The 26,861-nt window shown below is 34.6% G+C and overlaps 3 protein-coding genes across 4 annotated transcripts; 2 read left to right on the forward strand and 1 right to left on the reverse strand.

Annotated features, from left to right (window-relative positions):
• Positions 1 to 3,641: 3,641 nt before the first annotated feature.
• On the forward strand, positions 3,642 to 6,895 carry LOC140817005 (uncharacterized). The gene is made up of 6 exons (XM_073176556.1): positions 3,642 to 3,939; positions 4,490 to 4,644; positions 4,842 to 5,059; positions 5,363 to 5,975; positions 6,082 to 6,594; positions 6,668 to 6,895. The coding sequence occupies exons 1-6, from the start codon at positions 3,770 to 3,772 to the stop codon at positions 6,772 to 6,774; spliced, it is 1,776 nt and encodes a 591-aa protein (XP_073032657.1). The 5' UTR covers positions 3,642 to 3,769; the 3' UTR covers positions 6,775 to 6,895.
• Positions 6,896 to 9,724: 2,829 nt separating this feature from the next.
• Positions 9,725 to 16,709, reverse strand: LOC140817337 (uncharacterized). Its single transcript, XM_073176986.1, has 5 exons — positions 15,412 to 16,709; positions 13,176 to 14,289; positions 11,074 to 12,448; positions 10,901 to 10,981; positions 9,725 to 10,369 (listed from the first exon to the last, which is right to left on the reverse strand). The coding sequence occupies exons 1-5, from the start codon at positions 16,160 to 16,162 to the stop codon at positions 9,776 to 9,778; spliced, it is 3,915 nt and encodes a 1,304-aa protein (XP_073033087.1). The 5' UTR covers positions 16,163 to 16,709; the 3' UTR covers positions 9,725 to 9,775.
• A 1,540-nt stretch (positions 16,710 to 18,249) lies between these two features.
• Positions 18,250 to 25,638, forward strand: LOC140815948 (uncharacterized). Of its 2 annotated transcripts, XM_073174995.1 has the most exons (15): positions 18,250 to 18,407; positions 19,138 to 19,286; positions 19,373 to 19,484; positions 19,564 to 19,646; positions 20,050 to 20,113; positions 20,201 to 20,318; positions 20,510 to 20,664; positions 21,080 to 21,117; positions 22,638 to 22,708; positions 23,518 to 23,649; positions 24,165 to 24,202; positions 24,291 to 24,341; positions 24,676 to 24,843; positions 24,926 to 25,038; positions 25,341 to 25,638. In XM_073174995.1, the coding sequence occupies exons 2-15, from the start codon at positions 19,162 to 19,164 to the stop codon at positions 25,462 to 25,464; spliced, it is 1,392 nt and encodes a 463-aa protein (XP_073031096.1). In that variant the 5' UTR covers positions 18,250 to 18,407; positions 19,138 to 19,161; the 3' UTR covers positions 25,465 to 25,638. The 2 variants fall into 2 exon arrangements, with proteins under 2 accessions (XP_073031096.1, XP_073031095.1); XM_073174994.1 differs by lacking the exons at positions 22,638 to 22,708; positions 23,518 to 23,649; positions 24,165 to 24,202; ... (2 more) ...; positions 24,926 to 25,038; positions 25,341 to 25,638 and having other exon boundaries at positions 18,262 to 18,407; positions 19,105 to 19,286; positions 21,080 to 21,364.
• Positions 25,639 to 26,861: the final 1,223 nt, after the last annotated feature.

Below are 26,861 nucleotides of genomic sequence, written 5' to 3' on the forward strand. Positions count from 1 at the left end.
TTGTATGTGAACTTCTTGAACAATGATTTATGAATTTAATTTTAAATTATAGAATGGTGTAAGAAAAAATGACAAAAATTTGTGTGAGAATGTTTTACGGGTCGTATTTTGTGAGACAAATATCTTATTTAGGTCATTCATGAAAAATTATTACTTAAAAATATTACTTTTTATTGTGAATATCGATAGAATTGATATGTATCACAGATAAAGATTGTCTCACAAGAAGAATTCATGATTGATATTGCTCATAACTGTATTTAAAAAATATATAGCATGGAAGAAAGTCAACTGAATGCTTTTTGTGGTTGAGACTTCGAACGTTGTCACACTAATGCTAATAAATTAAAGGTGCCACGCGTTGTGCTTTGGTTGTACATCATCCAACTACAAAATTTCCCTCGGATTTAGACCTTATCAACTTTGAATCCGTCAACTTGCCGATGTTTGCGATAGATTTATTTGGAAATTTGATTGAACTTCGACATGAGTTTGATTTTCGAGTAGATCTTGTGAGATAGTCTCACGAGTTTTTATCTGTAAGATCGGTCAACCCTATTCATATTTACCATAAAAAATAATTCTTGTAGCATAAAATGTAATATTTTTTCATGAATGATCTGAATAGATATCCGTCTCACAAAATACGACCAGTGAGACCGTTTCACATAAATTTTTGCCTTGATTTTCATAATTAGAAGTGAGATCAAATAGTTTGAGTTCAAGTGTTGATATCTTTCTTATTGGGATTGCATTTTTTTCCGATGTATACAATTAGTGTGTCAATTTGCTAATGTTTGTGATCGACTTGGATGAAAAATTGATCGAACCTCGACTTGAGTTCGATTTTAATAATTAGAAGTGATATCAAATAGTTTGAGTTCAAGGGTTTATACATTTTCTTACAAATTCTTACGGATGTTTCATACATCACATATCAACGGTGGTGTACTTTAGGAAACAACCAATACACTAAAATGATCAAAAGTTGGTAAAACAATTAATTGAAACATTAAAATAGTATTTTAGTTTTTTTTAAAAAAAACACCAATCTAAGTAAACGTGCGAATTTTATAAAAAAAAAAATCTATTTTTTAAACATTTACAAATACTTAACAAGTATACCAGAGACGATCTCCGCGAAAAATTAATTCTTTTTTTGATTACTACGTCATGAATGATGTAACTTCTAATCCTCCAAATCAAATCAGCAAAGTTGTATAGGATTCATGAAAGGAAACCAAATGGATTATCATTTGGCTGAGGATAACAAATTGGATTTGGGGACCATAATTGAGCAGCAATAAATGTGTAAAGGAGTTATTGAAATAAGATGGGGGGCAGCTGTTTCTTAGGAATAGCTCGTGATGGGGTCCATCCTTTCCCAATTTGTCTAAAAAAGCTTCGGTGTTTGCATGTGACACCATAACCTAACTCATCTCTAAAGTCAACTCCAAATCTATCTCTCTCCTCACATTTTATTTTATCTTTGATTAATCATGTCGTTTCATCATAAAATAAAATAGTGTTAACGATATAATTCAAATTTTGTAAATCTTATACGAGCACAAACACCATGGTTTAAATGTTTTTTCGACGATTCTATTATGACTATCTCACAATCTACTTTTAAATTCATGATAATCGACTGTAAATAAGTTCAAAAGTTATGTTTGGATTGTTTTATCGAGTAGAAAAATTATTATACCTTTAAACTCATGATAATCGACATTAAATAAGTTCAAATGTCGTGTTTGGATTAATTTATCGAGTAGAAAAATTATTATATTTTTAAACTCATGATAATCGACTGTAAATAAGTTCAAAAATCATGTTTGGATTGTTATCTTTAAGTAGAAAAATTATTACAACCGACTTACAATTCGGATTTGTCGTTGAGTGGGTCTAATGTGAAACCGTCTCACGGATCTTAATATGTGAGACGGGTCAACCCTACCGATATTCACAATAAAAAGTAATACTTTTAGCATAAAAAGTAATATTTTTTCATGGATGATCCAAATAAGAGATACGCCTCACAAATACGACCTATAAGACCGTCTCACAAATTTTTTTTTCTTTGTCGTTTATTTTAGTTGGGGAGAAAGTTTGTTTTAATTCGATCTCGAATTTAAAATCATAGATAAAACTTTAATTGGACTTCTCTATTAAAATCAAACTAATTTCCAATCAGAATTGACAGGACAAAGAATATTATGGACACTTAACAGCGAGGAGGTCCGTCAATTTGAAAGTGGCACTAACGTAATTATGTTGGAAATGGAGGTCGATAGAATAAGTCACATGCGAAAAGGTTTCTTTTGGCCGCTTGTTAGACTTTTGTGTCTTTCCCATGCTTCTGTGGTCCCCACGCACCTGTCACTGCCCAGCCCACCGACAGTCGGCGTGTCGTTTCTTTGATTAAGCTGTTGCGTTTTGATTATTTGATTTAATTATTTCCTTTTTGACAACTTCTACCGATTTCTAATCTGATTTAAAATTTTTAATCCTGTCATTTTCCACGAAGACACCCCCACTCCTTCCCCATTCCATAACTCGAAAGTAAATTTACAAATAAATTGTTATTTGCGTTTCGTTTCATATCATTCGAATGCTGCTTCGTGAATAAATTTTATATATTAAGTTATCACAAACATATTCTAAAATAAAAAACTAAGCCGGAGTATACCAAACAGATCACAGAGTGTCCCTGCTATGCCCGACCTAGTGAAATCTTTGATCGATAAAACTATACTCGTTTCTACGACGCTCGTCCCAGTAAAATTTTCCAACGATGGAACTAGACTAGCTCGCAATGATCAACTATTGAAAATAAGGCTCCTAGCACTCATTTTGAAAGTCATTATGTGGAAAACAACAGCAAATTTGGATTTTCCAAATAAATTTCAAAACATCGTCAATCCGTACTTGTATTTTAAATAAATGGATGATTTTATCATAAAAACTTAGTGAAAAATTAAATAATTAAAAAATAGTGAAAGGGAGTGCAAGGGGTAGTCCAAATATGTAGGCCCATTTAATTGATAAATGATGTAGCCCAAACTAGAATGGCCCAGACTGTCATTATGCCAACCCAAGACCATATTATGGGCCATTTCTAATTTTCTGTCGTTTTTTTATTGTTTTTTTTTTTTTGTTTTGAAAATTGAATAATAATAATCGAACAATTTTATTGTTTGATTTTTATAATCATAAAATAAAACCACAAAAACTCTTGATTCATTTCAATTTTGTAAGATGAATATCCGATTCAACATAAGATATGAAAAACTACAAATTTTGACATGTAAGATGAATATCCGATTCAACATAAGATATGAAAAACTATAAATTTTGACAAAAATTTGTGTGAAACAGTCTCACGAGTCGTATTTTGTGAGACAGTTATCTTATTTGGGTCATCCATAAAAAGATATTACTTTTTATTGTGAATATCGATAGGATTGACTCGTTTCATATATAAAGATTTGTGACCTGCTCACAAATTTTTATATCCATTTTATAAGATAAATATCGACTCGATCTATTATATGAAAAATATAATTTTTATATAGAGAATTTTGATAATTATATATCTAATCAAACATCTCTCATAAAATAATTACATTTCTGGAAAAAAAAAATAGGAAATCGGGTCAGTACTTGATCTCCAAGCAAATATAGTCCCAAATTCGCCTAAATAAAAATTCGGACACAGATAGAAATCAAAGTCAGGAAAACTTTGGATCTGAGGACACAAGCAACAGTGATGGAGAGCAACCTCGTCAATTTGTGCATCGAGGCGGCCACTGAGAGCGCTGCCGCTGTAGATAAGTGGCGGAGGCAGCGGCGAACTCTGGAGCGCATGCCGTTTCCACTCGGAGAGGCTCTTCTTCACCGGCTCGTCCGCCGTCGCATATTGTTCCCTTCTCTGCTTGAGTATGTCTTCAAACTTTTGTAATTATGTGGGCTGGCACATTTCACGATTGCAGTTGTTAGTCTTGAGCTCGGGTATGATTGTTATTCGTGTTGAGGTCGCAAATAAATCTTGTAAAACGCAACTTACATAGTAGGAGTGCAGGCCAGACGCTTGCCTGTATATATTTGTCAGAAATTAGCTATGTAACCATATCAGATTTTTGATAATAGATATATAGCCGTGGTATAGAAATAGATGCAAACCTATGCAATTAGTTAGATTGATCCTTGGCGTATGAATTAATTAGCATGCCATGTCCTTTTTCCAGCATCTAATCTGCTGTTGTGTCAAAACATATTAAAATTTTGCAAGTGTAAATACTTTACCTGTGAGCATTTCAGTTGGGGATGCAATATAGTTGGTATAAATACATGAGATGTTTTGTAATAACTGATTTGATGCTACATTTGAAATCATTGCTTTACTGTTCATAAGTTTATGGACTGGATTGCTTTCTTGGTTCGGTTGTATGTTGGGTTTATAAGCTCGGATATGTTTTTCCACCTCCAGAGTTTTCAAATACAGTGTAGCAGAAATTGATTTGAGAGGCGAGAACCGTGTAGATGCAGAATGGATGGCATATTTGGGAGCGTTCCAGTACTTGTCTTCTCTGTCTCTCGCAGATTGCCATAAAATCAATAATTCAGCGCTTTGGTGTATAACAGGTTTACAATTGATTCATTGTTGGTACTTTATTTGCCACCTTATAAATATCTTTATTTTTTTAGTAGACATCGAGCATTGATTACATGATTTACCTGCGGTCAGATTTATGTGAGTGCTGAACTGAGTGATTGAGGTAACAGATGTAGAGGTTTTATGTGTTTTGGGTTTTCACAATTGCTCGATTCCTTCAATTCAGGGATGATTAGTTTAAAGGAGGTTGACCTTTCAAGATGCTCCAAGATAACCGATGCTGGTGTGAAGCATCTTCTGTCGATTCCAGCCCTTGAGAAGTTGAGCATTTCTGAAACAGGTGTTACAGCAGATGGAGTTGCACTTCTTGCTTCACTAACCAGTTTGTTAGTTTTGGACCTAGGAGGGTTACCTGTCACAGATTCAGCTCTGGGTTCTCTTCAGGTAGAAAATTCTCTCTCTCCTCTCTCCACCCTGCCCCCCACCCAGCTTGCTGCTACTAATGGATATTGGTATTGTTATGGGCTTTTAACCCATTCCTTTGCTAATGGATCTGAACTTACTTTTGGTGCATCTGTGGTGTGATGGTACTGTGAGTCTTTCATGCAGCAAACGTAAACTGGACATACTTGTTATTCAGATGTGCTACTCTGTTGTTTATACTCAAAGTTTTCTTTGTTTTAATATTTTTTCTGTCCAATGTGTAAGTTGGTCCCGTCTAATTTAAATAATCAACAATTTTTTCAGGTTCTCACAAAATTGGAACTCCTAGACCTTTGGGGAAGTGAAGTGTCTAATGAAGGAGTTATTCATCTGAAGCATCTCCCTAAGTTGAAAATTTTAAATCTAGCTTGGACTGGTGTGACAGAGTTGCCTAATTTGTCATCTCTTGCATGCCTGAACATGAGTAACTGCACCATACTTTCTCTACTTGAAGGGATTCGTCATAAAGCTCAGTTGGAGAAACTCATAATGCATGGGGCTAAAATTACAGATGCTTACGAAGTTTTCCAGTATGTTGAAACTAATACGCTTAGTTTCTTGGATATATCCAACTGTTCCCTCGATTCATTCTGCTTTTTATCTTCTATGGAAGCAATGACCCATTTGAATCTTGGTGATAGCTCACTGGTTGACAATTCAGTTGAACACATAGCATATATAGGAGCTAATTTAAGATACTTGAATCTTTGTAATACAAGAATAAGTTCTGAGGGGATTGGAGCATTAGCTGGACTTGTTCCTATTCTTGAAACTATACTGTTGGCCGGCACACTCGTTGATGATACAGCTGTCCTATATATTAGCATGATGCCATCACTCAAAGTTATCGACCTAAGCAGGACAAACGTGAAAGGAGGTAGACTTGTGTTCAGAAAACATTATGTTCCTTTCATTTTCAAGGAATCCTTTGTTGTTTACAATGTGGGACCGAATGAAGCTAATGTTTCGGTCTGCTGCAACAGGTCTGATTCACCACAAGGATAATGTTCCTGACGAGGTCCCTTTATTTTCCGTTTTGCAAAATCTCAGTCATCTGGAAAAACTAGACTTGGAGGAAATACAAATTAAGGATGCAGCATTGTGCCCTCTTTCTAGCTTCGGCAGATTGAGCTATTTGTCTCTGAGAACTGATTCTCTTACAGATGCATGTCTTTACCTTGCATCTTGTGTTCCAAAACTGATTCAGTTCAGTGTTCGTGATGCTTTGCTTACCAATGCCGGGATCGATTTATTTGTTCCTCCTCCAAAACTAGAGGTCCTTGATCTCAGGGGTTGTTGGTTGTTGACAAAAGATTGTCTTTTATCTTTCTGTCAAAAGCACCCTCAGATTAAAGTGAGTCACGAGCTTGTGATGACACTTGACAAGGGAAATTCCCTTTATTCATCTCCTCCACGAGATATTATGAGCTCACAACCCAAGCGAAAGCAGGAAAAGTTGTCAATGCCTATCATTAAACCTGATGAGATTTTTCTAGGTATGTTTCTGAAATTTATCTCGACCAGTGTTTATGAAAATCTCGTAACCATTTATAATTGTTGCCTCAGCAGATCAAAGATTGAAATATAGCAGAGATGATTTACTCTCTATGCGATTTTCATCTGCGTCAGCTTCAACTTCAACTTCAACCTCCAGTCCTCAAGGTAATTTGATCTGAAACTTAAAACATTGGGGGTGTAACTTTTTTGCTGTGTTAAGAGTAATTGAAGTTGATTGCGAGAATAGCTATAAAACAATTACTCTAATATATTCCCGTACATTATAAAATAAGATAGAAATAGTTCATTTGCATTTGCCATTTGGACAGTATAGTTCAGTATCACTCTTCTTTTGGCATCAAAAGCTTCAATTTAATTACACCAATTTTCTCACGATTTTATCCTTTCTCATGTCAAGAAGCAACGGTTTAGCATCGTGGAACCAAAATTTCAGTGTAGAAAGGGTAAAACTAAAACTATATATTTATTTATTTTAAAAAAAACGCATGGATAGAGAATATAATATTTATTGATTATATATAAGACATAAAAATCCTCGTACAAAATATTAAATAGCGCAGGGTAATGATATATTTTATCCCATTCAAATAAAGAAGAATTAAATATTGGCACCATGGACATTCGTCGATAAGTAATCAACGCAGAATTTGTTCCTTAATTGCACGGTTTTGAGTCCTTGGAATCTTGGAGACTCGAAAAATTAACATTTATTATTTTGGCTGATCGAGTTTTGACATATGGAGAAACGCATTAAAAAAAATTGTGGTGGTGGAGAAATAATGTTCTACAATATTATGTTAGATTTTTTATAATTTTTTTTTAATGGAGGTTCGTTCGTGGGATTGATAACATAATTAATTTTAAACTCTAAGAGGGGTGTATTCAATCTAAACTTTTAATGACTTTTATGGAATTTTAAAATCTAGAGGTATTCAATCTAAACTTTTAATGACTCTATATATGTTTAATGGTATTCAATATGGATTTTGGTAGAGTTTTAAAAAGTCATGTGGTATTCAAACTTGACTTTTTAAAACTCTACAAAAGTCAAGAGGTATCCAAAAAATCCATAGATTTTCAAGGATTCTTATTTTATTATTCATGTACAAACCTTGAAGCCTTATGTACAATTGCAGAAAATCTAAAATATTCTTCCACCTATACCAAAGATTTTGATGGACTTTTTTTTTAAAAAAAATACGCTATCTCTCTTCTATCTCAAGCCATCTCTAGGGTTCTTCTCTCTCTCAAAATTTCTTCTATTCAAAGGTATGATTGGTCAATCTTGAATTTATTATATTGCCAATATTTATGTGTAAAAATAGATAAATTGTTGTTTTTTTCTTGTATCATTATGATTATTGTATTTCATAAATTGTTCATTTTAATAAAATTTTATTATGAACTTATAATTGTTCATTAATATGTTGAATTGACATAAAGAATTGAAATTTTGATTTCAATAAATTGGATAGTTCATTTGTCGTTTTTCACAAATTAAATTTATTTAACCTTTAAATAAGTAAAATTTATTTGCATTTTCATAAATAAAAAAAATTTAAAATTTAATAGGTTATACATGTCCAATAATTATTTAAAAGAAATTAATAAAAAAATAAATCACAATTATAAAAGTTTACAAAAGTTTACAAAAGTCTACAAAAATCTTGAAAAAAAAGTCTATAAAAGTCTATGAAATTTGTTTTACAATTCCATGAGATTCTATAAAAATCAATCAAAATCCACCAACTCCACAAAAGTCCACCTTTTAAAAAAAATCATTAAAAATCATTAAAAGTTTAGATTGAATACACCCCCCTAATTATTGTAAAACTCGAAACAAACGTAGAACGAGACTGAATATCATCAATTGCACGCACAAATCGGTGTCTAAAGACTTTTGAAAATATAACATCCGTCGCCTCGTCCTCCCTAGAGATACTACCAAAACCAAAACCTAAATATTTTGAAGTCGAAGGTTCTGCAAGCATGCTTGTATTCATGTATTGTCAAAATGCAACACGACCCGTCAATCCGACACGATCCAACACGAAAAAAATCAGGTTCGGGTTGGGGTTTTTCGGGTTCGGTTTGTGTGGATTCGGGTTAGTGCTAGGTTAGACGGGTTTCGGGTCGGGTCGAGCCACGAGTTGATCCGATTTTTTTTTGAAAATATTGTCTATATTTTTATATATGGTATGTTTGAATAAAATTTATTATATATTTATATGATAAATTTTCATCATTTAATATTTATTTTATATATATTTTATTTTTTAATAATTATTTATTTGATTTAATAAATATATTTTTAATTTTCTACCATTAAATTTTCAAATTTACTTCTTCAATCGACTTTTTTAAGTGATTCTACCAATCACAAGCAGAAACAATTTATACTTAAGACAAGATAACTAAGGACTGTCTTTATAATTTTCAAAAAACGAAAGTATATTCACTAAAAACATCTTTAAGATTACTATTTTAAGAGCTTCCCATAACTGCAAACTCAGATCAACTTCGATTCAACATTTTACAATGATTTAAAATTAAATAATTTTTTTAAAAGATAAACTGGATCACCTGTTGGCTGTTACACTCATAATGGACTTTTGAGTAAATTTCCTAGGTAATTTACAGAAATTCCATTAATTTTTTTGAAACACAGTTTAGTTCTTAAGAAATGACTTAACATTCAAGTGAGTTACAATTCAATACAAGTTGTGAACGTTATTGAATTATTAACTTAACTCTTTTTTTTACCACATTTCAAATATAAAATAAAATACAAACAGCCTTAAATTTTTCATTTTTTCCCTCTAATGGCACCGACTATTAGTTGGCGATGATAATAGTCGCTTGATTTTTGATAAAGAAAATATTTTGTAACCGGAGGGTACAGAGGTTTGCAAAGATTTTTGGAAATGGGTTTTATTACCTCACAGTTGGAAGAACTGCCAAGGCCAAGAAGGCAGCAGCCGCAGAGGTGATTCTGGTCGAGTGAGCCTTTGATTCCCATGTTTACTCATCTAACCAGAGAAACTCTCATAAAAATTGTGAAACAAACATGAAAAATTACCCATTAACCACAGCAGAAGCACACAAACGGACAAGGAAAAAAACAGATTGCCATTTTGAAACTCAGACATTTAAATCGTCTCAATGTGTACTTTCAGGAGAATGATGTATCCGACTTAAAATTATTGACTCGGACACAACTATCTCTGGCATCATCGCCTCAGAACACACATCAGTTGGAATTGTACCATAACTAGTAACACTAGACTTTACGTCCTTAATGTTACCATCATTTTTCACCTCAGCAGGTAAAGGAGCGTGGAACCCTTCGATGCTTTCCACAGATAAAGGTCCCTCCTCAATGATTTGATCCTTTGGCAGTAATTTCGAGGCTAAATTCACCATCATGTTATCATGTTCTTGGGTAGAAATTGGCTCTTTGGATTTTACCATTGTGTTGGCCGGTGGTAGATCAAGATCTTGATGGGCAGATACAGTATAACCTTCAGCATCTGATGAAGTATTTGAAGGAATAAACTCCACATTGACATGCGAAAGTGCGTATTTTCCATCTTGCATTTCACTGGTACTAGAAGGCTTCTCAGTTTTATTGTCTTCTATGTTAAGATCCTCGTGATCATACTTCGTAAAAGGTAGATTGGCACTTGAAAATTTCTCCCCATTTATAACTTTGTCAAAGCTACCTTTTTGGCTCTCATAAAGGGTTATTGCTTTCTGCAATCACAATTGAATCGAAACCAGGAACAAAATTAATAAAATTAATATATGCATAACGATGGGTACTTGAAAATTGGCATTTCAATAGAAACAGACAAGAACATGGAAAGCCCTAAAGGGTTCCTTACCAAATTAATAAACACATGCATATGTAATAAAACCAAACAGATTTTACTAGAAAGGTCTCTTTTTCTAGGTCTTCTAGCTGCTGCCTATACATCTCAACACAGAAGGTGAAAGGGATCGATCATGGATTAATAGGAGAATTTACACACAGATGAATTATCTACTTTTGCTCATCAGAAAAACTGCAGTATCAGCAAAACATCACAAATAAATTCACGGACACTAATGCCGACAAAACAATCATTTCATTGTACAATGATAAATTGACGTAAGAAAAATTTCACTGATCTACAATGGGCATCAAAATTTAAATGAATTGTAAGTCACTGTATTCTGTATTGTGAGTATGCTTATAAAATATTCCTTTAAACACAAAAACACACCTTCAACATCATAAAATACCTGGAAAACAGAATCATCCACAGTTTCAGATAGGGGAGACCTTAAAATTTGGTGAGGTGCTACTTTAGCTTCTATGGCCTCCTGTCATAAAAAATGAAAATAATCAAAAAAACAATTATTTTTATAATATGAGTAGAACAATATGATGAAATACATATGGCAGTGTCCTTTACCTCGATGAATAATATCTTTAAATAATCTATATCAGAAATTATGCTCTGATCCATATAAATAAAACCTCTGCACTGATTGAATAACTCAGGTTCAGTAAGATCAGCAGAAATATCAAGCTTGGAAAGGTAAACCAGGCAAAAAGGTACATCATCCTTCTCTGAGATTTTAGCTAAACTACTAGTATCCTTGAGGTTATTAATGGGAGCATCCGCAGAATTAATTTCGGATTCATAATTGGATTGGTTAACATCATTGATTGCTGCCTGCTCATCAGGAAAAATTTGTTCATTTTGAGTTGGCTGAATAGATTGACAAGCCAATGCTTCATCTACATTCAGTGAAAAGTCATTCTCTTGTTCATATGATTGCATCTCCAAGCATAAATCTCCAGTTCTATCCCAGCCATGACCACCAGGGAGGCTTCTAGAATGGTCCCACCCTGGCCTACCGTATCTGTGAGCCTCATCCCGATAGACAGCATGACTTGCATCCCAAGAATGCAATGGATTACACGAATCATCAACAGGATTGTGCCATCCCATTGGGCGAACAGGGATTGAAAATCTGTCATTGTCGGAAACGTGATAAGGAGCAGGATGGTTTGAATCCACGGGTGGTCTGATGCCAAACATTGCTGGAGCTGGAAAAGGCTGCATTACTGAATGAAAACCGACAGGGGGCGGAGGATGTGGGAAAGACATGAAACCATTTGGAACAGTAGACGGCCAGCTTGGAACGCCTCTCCAAGGATTTCCTTGAATTCTTCCCAGATTAGGATCGCCGCCGCCACTCCTCCTATGACGGTTGTTCGACTTAAATCTATTTTCATCTTCGATCGAGCCAGACATTAAAGGGCTATCCACCCCTGTTCTCAGGGGAGGAAGAGGTGGAAACGACTTAGAACCTCCAGATAAATGGTTATTTCGTGTAAAAGAGGAAGACATGGATAGAGTATCAGATTCAGCTTGTGAATGTTCATCTCTAGGAAGCACATTCATGGCCAACTCACGACGTTCCCTACCTTCCTTCCCAGTGTGGTCCTTCACATCTCGAGAGCCACTACTCCTCTGCACCAATTCTTCAATATCAATATTTCGTCTTACACCAGACCTATTAAACTGTCTCCTATCATTATTTAAGGATGGAGATTTATCCGGTCGTTTCAATAGTGATGAACGAGTGTCTGATTTTAAACGTCTTTCAGCAGATGACTCTCTCAAATGGCCATCTTCTTTCTGGCCAAGTTTCTCCAGTGACCAAGATGAGGTCTTTTCAGATCCTCCCAGAGCATAATCTCTACCAGAAGTCATATTGTGCCGAAGTCTTTCTTCATCACTATATTCCCTATGCTTGTATTCATCCTGCTTAGCGAGCCTGGACAAAAGCCAAAGGAAGTGTATACGCATGTTTGATCAGAACAACAAACAGAACAACAAGCTATACACTAAATTATTGTTATTAATTAAATGCATATGCTACAACAGAACACGAAAATATAAGCAATAGCAAAGTCGATACCAAAAATTCTCTTTTACAAAACAAAAAGTTGCATCACAACTGGCTCACTGGAGTTCAACATAAAGGTGTCAATGAAAATGGAAATTAACCTTCGGTTATGCTCCAGTCAAAATTCACAAGGATATGATACCACCAGAATTAACACACTCCACTGAACCAACTCCACACCCAAAAACACACTCACACACAGAGATCATTTGAAATTGCACGTAATCGTTGGACAACAAAAGAAACACTGGAATATGGGCTTTTAAAAAGTTGGCAGAAATTAAAGCATCAGGTGAGAAGAACCCATGGAATCCTCCAATATACTCTTCACAAAATAATTAACTTATTTGTTATGGAATTTGCTTTCCATTCAATTTCATCAAGCAACTCCAAAAATTTGAGTTTTTTCTTCATGCACACAACCTCTTTGTAAATGGCTAAACTTTCATACAATTAATAATTTATCCCCTTCAAAATAACAAAAAATAAATAATTTCCACTAGGATCACAACCATTTCTGAGTTTTGCATCAGCGTGCTAGTCGAAGTTAGTCAAAATAACCTTTGGATTGATATTACTAGACATTAATGATTACCTATAGTTATCCCTTGGAGTAAGAGAACTTGAGCTGGGTGACCTACCCCTTCTGCTATGGTTTAAGTTAAGTTCAATTTCAGCATTCCTTGACATAGATTGCCCTCTGTCAGGCACTGAGTCCGTTCCTGCTTCGCTTCCACTTCTCTTTTCCGAATCAAATCTGTGATCCTTGGTACTTCGGGACCTAACATCATGATTATCCTGTTTTTCAGTAGTTCTTCTCCTACCTTGATCATCTCTATACCTAACTGTTCTATCATCATGCATTGGACTATCATCATGTGTGCTTGAATGTTTAGAATGACGATCAGCAGCACAAAAACCGTCATTTGAATGCCTAGGGTCAGATTTGTCACCAGAACAGTACCTTATGGCAAGTTCTTCACCATACTTTGCTTCTCTTGGTCTCTCCTCCCTGTCAAAATCATCCACATGCTTACCATCCTTATACTGACGCTCTCTTTCAAAATCTTCTCGATGTTTTTCTTCCTTGGTAATATTATCTTTATGGCTATCTTCTCTATAATCATTTTCCCGGTGTCTATCATCTCTATCCCCATTTTCATAATGCCTAACATCCCCATGTCGACCATTTTTTCCTCCATCATCACGATATCGATTATCCACATGTCTGCTTTCCCTTTCACTGTCTTCACGGTGCCTATAATCCCTGCGTCGATCAGCACCATCCCAATATTTATAATCCTTCCCCTTGGTATCTTTCTCTCCATCTTCACGATCCTTTTCATCTTTATGTCTATTGTCTCTATCACCATCTCCACGATGTCTATCTTCTCTACGCTTGGCATCTTTCTTAACATCTTCTTTATGCTTGCCATCTCGATGTTTATTATCGTTCTTCATTTCTTCATGGTACTTCTCTTCCCTTTGCCCATCATTTTTGTGGTCATAAATTCTATCCTTGGGCTTATCATCTTTGTATTTCACATCTTTGGCATGGTCACTTCTTGAGGACAATCCTCTTTCATCACCTTCTTTAAGATCATCATGATGTTTACCTCTATCGCTGGAGCTTTCTCTTCTCCGATATAACCTTTTATCAACTTCTTTCTCTAACTCAGGATTTTGTAACTCTAGTTTTACAGGAAAATCTGCAGAAAGAAATTAAATTTACAGTTTAGAAATACTTAGTACTCCTTCTCAGGGTTGGCACACCACTCCAGAAAATAATGGCACATTGTAGATCAACTAATCTTCTAATGGACTATAAAATAGTAAATAAAAACCTATATTCCTCAAATTATGAAATTAAAGTCATCCTACTATTTTTAATAATATTGAATAATAACTCCACTAGAACTTATGAAGTATCAACACAGCAATACAAGCCTTTAGGTTTTTTAGTTGCTTCACAAACACCACAAACATAAAAGCATTCTGAGAGAGAAAAATCTTTTGTTTAATACACCATATAGAGAAAGAGAATTTGTACAAAAAAAGAGAAGACGAAGGAAAACAAAGCGTTTCAATTGACGGAAAAGATCCATCAACAGATAAAATAAACATATTCCTACTACGATGCAATCAAATCATAACTAAATCTAGAAGTCCCTTTTACACACCGTGTGCCAACTTTATTACAAACATTAGTAAGATGTGTGGAAGGATGCTAGGAATATTGTAAAGAATCTCTTTTGTCAAACCAGATATCTTCTCTTGCTTCCAGTTTATTGATTATATAAGTTTCTTGAATTTCTTCTTATGTCAATTATCTGACTCCACGGGATTAGTCCGGTTTGGTTTAGAAATGAATTAAAATGAGGAAATCAAATGAAACTATGATATGCCACGTAAAGTGCTCTAAGTGTTCAGCTAGAATCAACAGCAAAACAAGACAACATCTAAACAATTTCACTAGGAGTACTCCCTCCAACTTCCACCTCATTCCAAACCAGTATAAAGTCCTATGAAATGTCATCTTCTGTAAGCACCCGGATAACTCTAACCACCAATAACTCAAACTGAAGGCCATAAGTGATTGCGTAGACAGGTGCAATGCTCATTAGACAAAAGTTTCTTACTTGAACGATGGTTCAATTGCAAACATCAGTGGCTGATGCCAAAAAGAACTTTAAAATCAAATAAACAAAAATCCTCGAGTGAACAAGAATTTGTTTTAACCGCCAGAACTTCTCGACTGCACACAGAAATAAGTAAGAAACAAAGAGAAGTTGTCAATCACATGTTCATTCCACAACTCGAAGTCACCTAACCTGAGTTTTCTCGACTACGTTTAACCTTTCTCTCCACACCAAGATCCCCCGACTGTTGTAATTCCTGCTTATTTCCAACATCCATATCCACTAAATTTGTCTTAGCATCCCCACGCTTAATAACCTGGCCTAACTTCTTCTCCTTCTCCTTATCTGCCCTGCGATCCTTGCCCTTGTATTCCTTCCCTTCTTTCTGACCAGAATAATCCCTCTCAGACTTCCTCTTAGACTCTCCTTTATTCCTACTGTCCTCTTTCACTACCACAACTGCTGAACTTTCCATCTCTCCAGCACTTCCACTTTCATACTTTTTATCCTTATTCTTCCACTCCATTTTGGAACTTTCCCCTTTATTGCCCACTTCCTTCAATTTAGAGTGGGTTTTAGAGTTGTCCCCTTTGATTTTTTCCTTCTCCACGATCTTGTCACTATTGCCTCTTTCTTCCCCACCTCCATTCCACCTGTCTCCAGCATCGCCAATGTCGGTTTTCTCTTTCCGCCGTTTTGATGAAAAGCATTCCTCGGAGGCCTCGCCATTCCCACAACCATTCGGATCTTTACCTTCCTTGCCTTCCCGCGCCTGGGATGAAATTTTGCGCTTCTCACCAGTAGCTGAATCGCGAGAAGCATTTGCCGGGTTCTCATCCCTACTACCTTTATCCTTCGTCCTTACATCCTCTTCGGAGTCTGGATGATCCTTTGAACTGTGTTTGCTCTGCTTATGTGATCTGTGCCTCGAACTCCTGGGCATGGCTGCAACTTCACTTTGCCTCTCACAAACTCCAAGCTCTAAAATTCCCACAAATGCACCACCCAACAACAAAATCAACCAAAACTTTACTTCAAAGTAACTCCGATTACCGCAAAAGAAGGAAAGCGGACAACCACAATAATGCAAAGTAATGCACCGCAGATAAATATAAAAACAGAAACCCTAATTCCAGCAGTTTCCGAACGAAACTTCCCACTTATCAAATCAAGAAACCGCCTTTAATTCCCCGTTGAAAATATAAAACCTGGGCCGTTAAGACACAGCCGTCCACAGTCCGAGACTTTGACCCATTGATTGCGGCGGAACAGAAATATCTAAATACAAAATGAACGAAAATGTATTCCATCAACGAGAAAAATCATACTGATTCCAAGATATGCGGGGAAGAAGAACAAAATCGGGAAATTTAGAGGAGATCGGAGGCGAAGGCAGCCGAAACAAAATGGCGAGGTATCGTATCGTGGATAGCAGCTAGTCAGACGAAACGAGTTGACCTCCGGAGATACGTAATATTTTCATTTGACATGTTTTTTCTATGCATAAATTAGTTCATATGTGTAAATTAGTTCATCGACGGGCCGTGGTCACTGGTCATAATATCAAAAATTAATTATTTCATGTTTTTTAAATTTAAAAATAGATCCTTTGTGAAACAATTTCATAAATTTAAGTATAGTTGAACATGTCAGTTAAGATACGTTATGAAAAATACGTCTTTTGTGAGACGTTCTCATGAATTTTTATCCGTGAGATGAGTCAACATACTCATATTCTCAATAAAAAGGAATACTTTGAGCATAAAAAGTAATATTTTTCATCGATGACCCAAATAAGAGACTTGTCTCACAAAATACGACTCGTGAGACCGTCTCACACAAGTTTTTGTCTAAATTTAATGATATAATGTAGATATTTCAAAAAAATATATATGAGACGGTTTCACATGTCATTATTTATTTTATGAAATAAATTTTTAAAAAATATTATTTTTATATCAAAATTATTATTTTTTATAATAAATATAGATCAGATCGAAATATCACACAAATATATCCATATGATATCATTTCACAAAAAGGCAAAAACTTGTGTGAGACGGTCTCACATGTCGTATTTTGTGAGACGGATCTCTTATTTGGATCACCCATGAAAAAGTATAACTTTTTATGCTAAGAGTATTACTTTTTATTGTGAATATAGGTAGGGTTGACCCGTCTCACAGATTATGACCCGTGAGACGGTCTCACGTGAGACTCACTCTCACGACAAAACATACTACTTTTGTTTTTATTTAAAATTTTCTCCTTTCTCCCGATATTGAAAAATAGTTAATTTTTGATCGATTCTAGCAAATTTTTTCTTCGAATAAATATTTTAAATACTTAAAGAGTCTAAAAGTTTTTAGAACGCATATGATTTTAGGGCATTATATTTTCCATTCCGATCCAAAATTTATTTTTCCTGTGAACTTGTAATATAAAATCACATGAGATTTCGAATTTAGTCAATTTTTTGTGACGTGATTTTGAGATGGTGTTATTTGTAATTATCACATTATCATTTTTGATAATTAAAAAAATGAATAAAATTATCAAAAAAAATTACAAAATATATTAGAGTGAGTCTCATGTGAGACCGTCTCACGGATACTAATTTGTGAGAAGAGTCAATCCCACCCACATTCACAATAAAAAGTAATACTCTAAACATAAAAAATTATACTTTTTCATGGATTACCTAAATAAGATATCCGTCTCACAAATTAGACCCGTGAGACCGTCTCACACAAATTTTTGCCAATATATTATTAAAATTAAAATTGAACATCTTAAAGAAACAAAATTACAAAAAAGAAATTTGTAATTTTTTTTAAAAAAAGTGCACGAAAAATTCTGAAGTGGATAGAACTGTTATCATAATGGTGATCAATTCCTTCGCACCAAAGAAAAAGAACGATAGCATCCGACTATCCGACCCATGCGGCATCTGATATTACTAAAATAGCCTCCAAACAGAATTCCGCAAGCGGAGCAATCTAGGTGCATAAGAGTAATTTCAAGGATGCACCAATTATATGACTTGTGTCAACAGCTCCACCTGAAGATCAACTCCGTCTCGCCAAGTTCATCATCTGCCAAAACAATAAAAGAAAAAAATTATTGTAAATTATTTTTGGTATTTCTAGTGAAATTGTAATCTGGGCCTTGGCTCCAAGTTCTATGAGGTGAGAGTTTTGATTATTCATTCAAAAATCTGATTGCGTTTATCGGTACTGGATTTATGCGTGTGTGCCTGTGCTTATAGATATTTGGTCAAGTGAATTTTTAGTGTGAAATATTTTGTGAGATTGGAAAAGGGGTGTTGATTTTTCCGAAATCAAGCGAAACTGATGAAGTTATTACTTTAGCTGAAGAGTTTTGTCCTATTCGCTTAGGAGGGATGTTATAGGGATCTGTTTGGTATACATGTTTGGAAGCTTTTGATATTGATAATTTATGCGTTGATCAATCGGTAAAAAAGAACCTTAAGCTTTGGTCCATGGTTTACCAATGATTTGTCCTGTTTGTGATGCATTTGAGAGATCTAGATTTATAGCTCTTTGGACTCAAGAACTACTTCAGAGCTATCAAGTTATTATCGTGTTCAACCTATTTATATTCAACTCTCACTTGGAATCCTTGATTAGAGATAATAACTTGCTCAAGTTTGCCTTTTATATTGCTTGGTGTCTTGCTGTTAAAAATACAAAACAAAAAATTTGGGTTGATAGTTGGTGTGGCTTGTAATGATCAGTTTTAAGTATAGATCTTCGTGTGACATTTGGTCATCATTTTCGTGATCGGACAGTCATTCTTCGTAATGAGGTTGAAGTTTTGATCGCAGAACTTGTGGAGATAACATCGTTCTCCCATGTTTGATAGTGGACCTTGACTTTTCTATATTATTCTGCGAAGGTTTCACTTCCAAAGTTAAGCTTAATGGGTGATGGTCCTCGTGGAATACAAATATTTCCGGATCATTTTGCCGAGTCAACTTCTGGTGCAGATTCACCTCGAAGCGAAACATCTTGTTCCACAGATTTAACAACTTCTAGCGTTTTGGGGTGCGTTCTTTCAAGAATTATTAAACGGAATATAAATTTTATGTAAAACAGATTGATTCTGTTTGTTTTTGTTTGCTTTAGCTTAGGTCTCACAGCCGTACGTGGGCTCGCCAAAAAATCAAAACCGCTGCATCCATGCTGAACTTGTTTAGTCTAAAGGGTCTTTCATGGGGTTTAGGTGCAAATGGTCAGGAAAAGGTTGCATGAACGCTTGACAGATAATCATTTGGCAATGCAATTTTTAGTTTATGACTACTAAAAATTTTAAAACTCGCAGGTTGTATTAACTGCTGTGGAGGTAGCATCACTACGTTCAGAAATAGGGGCTTTAGAAGAAAGAGAATCTCACTATAAAGCCCAGTAAGGAAACCCTCACTCTTAACTATTTATTTTGCAACATCCATTCTTTATTTCCCTTTGAGATAAATCTATTTATATCTTTATAATGCATTCAAAGATGGTCTTCTTCTCCGTTCTGTGACGGTTCAAATCCTTCTATGTGGTGTCTCACGAGTGTCATTCATTGAAACAAAATATTGTTTTTATTTATTCATTTACATTTTGTAAATTGCATTTATATTTTCTCCTCATATGTCCTAACCACCTCTTCACCACGAGAATGGGCGGACCAGGTTTGCTGAAGTGAGAGGATTTGAAAGATCTTTGGCGTGACTTGATAGATTTTTGAAGGAGACGAAACCTACAGGCTTCTAAAAATTAGACATAACATTTTTGAGTTTTTATGTTCATCATTTTTACACAGGTTAGAGCATGTTGATGAAATTTTGCGATCAGCTCGTCTCACGGGCTATTTGTTCGTACGAACGGTATTATTGATGTTTCTTATATTAATGCTTTTGGGTATTGAATTCTACAGTTTTATTTATATACTTTTTCTGTTCTTTTTTTTGCAGAGATGGGCAGCATTACCCGGAGAGCCTCTTCCGATTGATGATGCTGAAGTTGATGACTGGATTCCTCGCTTTCTAGTTCTTCATGGCTCATGTATCTATTTGTATATGGCAAGTACAGGTAATTGAACCTTCGGAATTTTTCTTGTCAAGCTTTATGCAATTATATTGCCCTTTTTAGCAAATAATCAGATTCTTTAGATTCTGGCCCTCAATTTGATTTGTTTTTCTTACACGTGACCACCCTTTTCTACATTTGTTTGTATTGTGGATTTCAAATGCACCGTTCTTAGAGGGAATTGTGTTTTTCAGATTTGAGTCCTCAAGACTCAACTCTCCTATCTGACATTGTCGAAGTTGGTCCTCTCCCTTGCCTAACACGAGAAGATGAGGGAATTCGGCATTGCTTTTACATCTTAACAAGTCATGGAATGCGATATGAATGCGCGAGCATCTCTAAAATACAGGTGAATCTGAAATTTTTACTCGATATAAAATGCGTGTCCTAGCCTCATTCAAAGTTGCGAGTTACTTGACTATTAAAATTACTTTGTAAAGTGCCATGTCTCTTGAAAAGTTTGCCTTCCAATAACGCTACGTCACTACCACAACCAATGTGTACGACTAGCACTTTCTTTGGGCTTTAACGGCAAGTGTCTCTACAGCTCCTCTCTCACTCCACCACCGAATTGTGTAATTATAAAAGAACGAAGCAAAAGAAAAAAAATACTTGTTATACATTTGAGAGCCCATCGTTTATTCGTTTGTAAGCCATGGCTGCGAGTAGTATTGCCATATTATTAATTCTCCTTGAGTTGTAGCACTTATGCTTATTTTCTGACTTGTATTGTCTACAGCAAAGTATTATTTGTGTTGTTTCAGGTGGATTCTTGGTTGGCAACATTGCAGATCGATTGCAAGTTGGTATCGAATTCAGATTATTCAAGAAAAGCATGACTTAAGTGATCCAACAATTTGTGCCATGAACTGTGCATATATGTGCTGACTTTAGCTATAGGTACCAATAAAAATAGGTTATATCATGTACATAGCCAGTTTATGTAGCTGGAAATAACAACAGCATTATGTTCGTTGTCGTCGGTTCTGATCGCAATAAGATGTTCATGGTATTCAACTTGCTCGCGCAAGGTTGCTCTTGTTCTTGGCATTCTTGTGTGTGAGTATATATATCTATATTCTATATATATGGTGCAAGATAACTTACTTAAAAATCAAATTTGTCCGATGCTTTACGATGGAGGGGGTGCATCGAGTCTATAATCTGCAGTCAATAGATGGTTTGTGTTTCTTTGTTTTCCTATTGCTATCCATAGGGGGGGACACATGTAGATTCTTAAGAACCCCCCTAAAGTGCAAAATATACCTAGTTACCTATCTCGCTGCTAAGTTTGCTGGTTAAAAATAAAGTCAATTATTGGAGAAGTGTTGAAAATGGCTAAAAATAAGATTATATTGAAAATAAGAGTTGTAAATATTGAAAATGAGTATGTGACAATGTATGTAATGATGTATTTTTTTTGGATTATTTCCAAAGAAATTTTGTAAATAAGTCTCTTAATTTGTGAAGAAAAACACAATTAAGTAGAAAAAATTTTTATAAATGGTATATTTTAATATATTTTGTGAGTTTGAGATTTTTACTTTTATCGTTAGTTTTTATTTTTAACAGATTATATTTTCATAATTTTAATTAAATAAATATATTTATACTTTGAATTTATATTTATTATGTTGTTAAAGGTTGAATAACTAACCTGGAGGTTCTCTTATATGTTCTGAAAAATAAATTTTTTCCTCAAATTCCAAAAATATTCTTTTTTATTTAATAAAATTATCATAAAAATATATTTTATTAAATTTTTTGTTCTTATATATAACTATTATATTTTTTTAATTTTTAATGATTTTCATATAGCAATCGAAGTTTATTGAAAATTTGGATACTTTCATATTTTTATATAATTTTTAAAAATTGAGTTTGGATATTATTAGGTTTTTTAAAATCTTACAAAAAATTATTTGGGATATGAAAACATATTCTACTCCCCACTTAATTTAATAAAAGACAAAAACTTGTGTGAGACGGTCTCACGGGTCGTATTTGTGAGACGGATCTCTTATTTGGGTCATCCATGAAAAAGTATTACTTTTTATGCTAAGAGTATTACTTTTTATTGTGAATATGGGTAGGGTTGACCCATCTCACAGATTATGATCCGTGATACGGTCTCACATTAGACACTCTATTAATCAAATTTTGCAAGCTTTCCGGCGTTGAAAAAATCAGTGAAACTTTATACCATAAAAAAGTCACCACTCATTGCACTTTCCATTCACTGCTTCGGCTGTTTCACTTATTCATTCATTCAACCAGACAACGCACGCACGCCAGGATTAATCGTGGAGCTGGAAGGATGAGGTCTCAAATCAGCAGATCTGCGAAATCTTTTCTTTCAGCTGCGTCCAAGCGGACCTCTCGTTCGTTTTCCGGTATTTTTTTAGCTTATTCTTGATCGGAGGATTTTCTAGAATATGCGCCTTTTCAGCCGTATGCTATTGTTCGTCTTTACAGCATTTACTGATGAGCAATGCATGGAGATTTAATTAGATCTGATCGCTTAGAGTTTTATGTATGCGTGATTGCTGTTTGAATTTTCCAGGAGTGGGGTGGTTAGTTATCGTTTTAAAATGTGAATATTGCAGTTATTCAGTTTTAGTTGTGTTTATGACTCATTTAATTGATCTGATCAGTTAATCACTGAAAGTTTGGATTGGTCATGAAGTAACTGCTGTTTGATTAGTTGATTTGGAATTTGTTTAGATGCTTCGATGTTTTTGTTTTTTGCGCACAATGCCTCCTAGTTGCTTGATTGTGTACAAGGGGCAGGCGTTTCCGTTAATTTTGTGAATAATGTTCTCTAGCTTCTAAATTTTCAATTTCTGTGTGGTTTTTTCTATAAAGTCTCACCCCCTATTAAATTTCTAGTGCCGTGGTTTGTACGATATTCTTAGAAGAGAACGATTTTTATTGAGAGTTATGAGTGATTGAACGAGCTAGATTTCGAATTTTTTTTTGTTTTTATGTCATGAGTATGTAATTAAAAAATGATTGATCGGGCCAGCTATGACATCCGTGGACACATGCAGCCTGAATGAATGGTGGTGTTGTGAATATGTGCTGAACTATCAGAGCCTGTTGTTTCTCATTTAATAATAAATTATTTGAGCAAAAATTGAAATGTGTCGTTTTGCCTTAACATGCTAAGAACAACAGAAGTTGAGTAACTTCATTATTGCAGGAGGTCATGCTGCTGCTGCAGCTTCGGTTTCATGCAGAGGAAGAATTTCATCTTTAGCTTCATATGGTGCAACAGAGTCAGGAAAGGCATATAAGGTTTGGCTTTCTGGGGCCTTATCCCTTCCTGCTGCAGGTTATAGCACGTTCCCTTCTAAAATGAATTTCTTTTCCATAGAAATGCTGTACTTTATCATAGATGAATGCTTGCTTTTTATCGTCATTTGGCTGCCTTTGATTTCTTTTTTCAAACCCCGCTCTATCAGTTTAATTAGTGGAATGCTGGAGAGATAAAAAGGAAGAGCTGCCTTGTCCCTTGCTTAACATCGGCATTGTGCATCCGGTGCCTCTTCTACACCAACTGTTATAAGCTTCTGCAATGTAACGGGATGAAAATTTCCTTGCATTACATTAGAAATTGGGTGTGTTTATGGACTTTCAAGAAAGCTACTTCATCCACGAGCCTCCATTATTTTCAAGTTTATAATTTACCCCTGGTTCCCTATTATGTGCCTTCTGTATGCAATTCAGAAGCTGTTTGTTCTGCTGTTATTTTACGGTTTATTCAAGTTTCAGTCATGTAGCTTGATTTGCCAAAGATATGAAACCTGAGCACCAGTAAGCACTAAAATTTTATTTTCTGTGTTACAGCTTTAATGCTTCGGGAACAGGAGGCGCACGCAGCAGAGGTACTTCTACCAAACATTCCTTGTCTTGCCGTCTGTATGGTTTCTTTGTTCCTTTCTGATGCATGAAGCTGCATTGTTACTTTTGTAGATGGAGCGAACTTTTATCGCCATCAAGCCGGATGGAGTGCAAAGGGGCTTGGTATCGTTCTGTCGAGCTTTTTCTTTTAAAAATTCTTTCAAATCCTATAAAAAGGCTATCGAGCAGTGGTTATATTTGTTGCTCGATTGGTATTCACGAGAGTTAGTACATGGCATAATGTTTATTTTCATTTACTTATCCCCATAACAGAATGACCTAGGAAGAAGTGTCTAATGTGGTTTGGTCTTACTACGTGTTGATTAAGACCATAAAAATCCACAGAATAAAAAAATCTTGGAACCATCTATATGTTTCGGGTTTAGGAATGCCAGACACTTCTATATATCTGCGTGTATTCAAATATTTAATCTGACCAAGTTTCTGATGGTTTCAGATTTCGGAAATCATATCCAGGTTTGAACGGAAAGGCTTCAAGCTCGTGGGAATCAAGATCATCATTCCCTCAAAGGATTTTGCGCAGAAACATTATCATGACCTCAAGGAAAGGCCTTTCTTTAATGGGCTGTGTGATTTCCTAAGCTCTGGACCAGTTATTGGCATGGTTAGAATATATAAGCACTCACTTGCAGACTCTATACACAATCTTTGGCAATAACCTGATTTACTCCAGTGTGCTGATTCAGGTTTGGGAAGGTGAAGGAGTGATCAAATACGGCCGTAAGCTCATTGGAGCTACAGATCCACAGAAATCAGAACCTGGAACGATCAGAGGTGATCTAGCAGTCGTGGTTGGAAGGTATGCTCTTAATTAGCTTGGTTTTGGGTTTTTTGGCGTGGTAAAATATCATCGTTCACAATGCCAGAATGTAGAAAAATCAGAAGGCCGAATTGTAACAATGTTAAGTCGAAACTTAACAGTTATTGGCGGGACAAATACTTGCATGACTTGAAATAAAGTAAAAGAATCTAAAACTGTCATTTTGCATTATTTTTTGCTAGATCTGGTTTGCTCTTTTCACATTTCATGCTAGTGTCAATACAATTAATCGAGTTTTTCCATTGCTAACATGATGCTGTCATTGTTATTATTGCTTCCAGAAATATAATTCATGGCAGTGACGGCCCAGAGACGGCAAAGGATGAAATCAACTTATGGTTTAAACCTGAGGAGTTGGTTAGTTACGCAAGCAATGCTGAGAAGTGGATTTATGGCGAAAACTGAAGTGCGACTCTTCTTTCTTTTGTCAATAAATTCTTCGAAACTATCCAATAATTTGCATGGAGTACTTGGTAAATCATCTAAATAACCAAGGTGGTTTCGTCTATTTATCGGCTGAAAACTATGCCTCCAATAATGTAACACTACAATTTTAATTGAAAGACTTTGGTCAATTCATTTTTGTTGTCTTTTTATTCGCTGATACTTTCTTTAATTACTTTTACCCCATTCATATTTCAACAGGATGTACAACAATCAAGAATTTCTGCTCAAACCCTCTGCACTTTTGAGTTATTTTTGCTAGTTATCAGTCATATGTTTTGTATGTAAAACGTAGCATTATGACATTGTTTTATTTGTAACGGTCTCACGGACTTATATCTGTAATTGATCTGGTATATACTTATAACAAAAATAATAATATTTTTAATATAAAACTAATATTTTTACAAATAAACATATATTATATTATATAATTTTGAGAAAGAAAATAATATTTTATTACACAATATTTTTTCATAACGTAACTAATAAAAAATGATTTATTGTAATAAAAAATAATATTTTGAATATAAAAATAATATTTTTCATTAGTCAAATTAGATATTTGTTTCATACAGTTTTACAAAAGTTTTTGTATATTATTATATAGTTAAAAAAGTATTATATTTTTGCAATGCTTTATGATAATTCAGAAAGTTATATTCGTAATACGTACAACGGTGAGAAATGATGCCATAAAATACCTTTGAAAAAGCTTTTTATTACCATAAATGGGATCTTGATACATGTCATACTGATTAATATAGGGGTTGATGGCTGATTTTTTTTCCGTGAGATTAGTAGCTTTATCTATATTTATAATAACAAATAATATTTTTGTCATGAAAAGTAATTTTTTTTTAATCCATCTCACGAAATTGATCTATGAGACCGTTTCGCGAAAATTTATGATATGATGAAATATGCTGCATTTCAAGGTCGCATTGTGTTTTATTTAAGCAATTTCTCATCCTAATAACAATAACAATGAAGGTCTAAAAGCATAGACAAAGAAGTGAATGGCCACCCGGGATTTTTCTCGAAAATAAAAAACTGAACAAAATTGGAAATTGGGTGGCAAGGATGAAATTTATGTGAAAAGCTTAAAAAAGATGTCATACCAGGATACCTCTGGGTATGAGAATAAACTATTTCGTAATATAATTTTGTGTTTTTCTTTATCTGCAAATCGTAATATAATTTTGTGTTTTTCTTTATCTGCAGAATTTGATTGGATAAATGATGGTTTATAAATTATAATCATCTAATAATATAAGATATGAGACGAGATCTCGATCGAAACTCAATTATAACAAAATATTCTTACTTTAATTAAAGAGTAGGTCTCATGTGAGACC

Source organism: Primulina eburnea, chromosome 16 (genome assembly GCF_022965805.1).
Source record: "Primulina eburnea isolate SZY01 chromosome 16, ASM2296580v1, whole genome shotgun sequence".
In the NCBI taxonomy this organism is placed as follows: domain Eukaryota; kingdom Viridiplantae; phylum Streptophyta; class Magnoliopsida; order Lamiales; family Gesneriaceae; genus Primulina; species Primulina eburnea.

Coding starts and splice junctions, on each gene's coding strand:
- LOC140817005 (XM_073176556.1), top strand. CDS start 3,770: ATGGAGAGCAACCTCGTCAATTTGTGCATCGAGGCGGCCACTGAGAGC. Junction 3,940..4,489: donor TTGTTCCCTTCTCTGCTTGA/GTATGTCTTCAA, acceptor TTCCACCTCCAG/AGTTTTCAAATACAGTGTAG. Junction 4,645..4,841: donor AGCGCTTTGGTGTATAACAG/GTTTACAATTGA, acceptor CCTTCAATTCAG/GGATGATTAGTTTAAAGGAG.
- LOC140817337 (XM_073176986.1), bottom strand. CDS start 16,162: ATGCCCAGGAGTTCGAGGCACAGATCACATAAGCAGAGCAAACACAGT. Junction 14,290..15,411: donor ACGTAGTCGAGAAAACTCAG/GTTAGGTGACTT, acceptor TTCTTTCTGCAG/ATTTTCCTGTAAAACTAGAG. Junction 10,370..10,900: donor TGGATGATTCTGTTTTCCAG/GTATTTTATGAT, acceptor TTGTGATTGCAG/AAAGCAATAACCCTTTATGA.
- LOC140815948 (XM_073174995.1), top strand. CDS start 19,162: ATGGGTGATGGTCCTCGTGGAATACAAATATTTCCGGATCATTTTGCC. Junction 20,665..21,079: donor CGAGCATCTCTAAAATACAG/GTGAATCTGAAA, acceptor GTGTTGTTTCAG/GTGGATTCTTGGTTGGCAAC. Junction 24,844..24,925: donor CTGGACCAGTTATTGGCATG/GTTAGAATATAT, acceptor GTGCTGATTCAG/GTTTGGGAAGGTGAAGGAGT.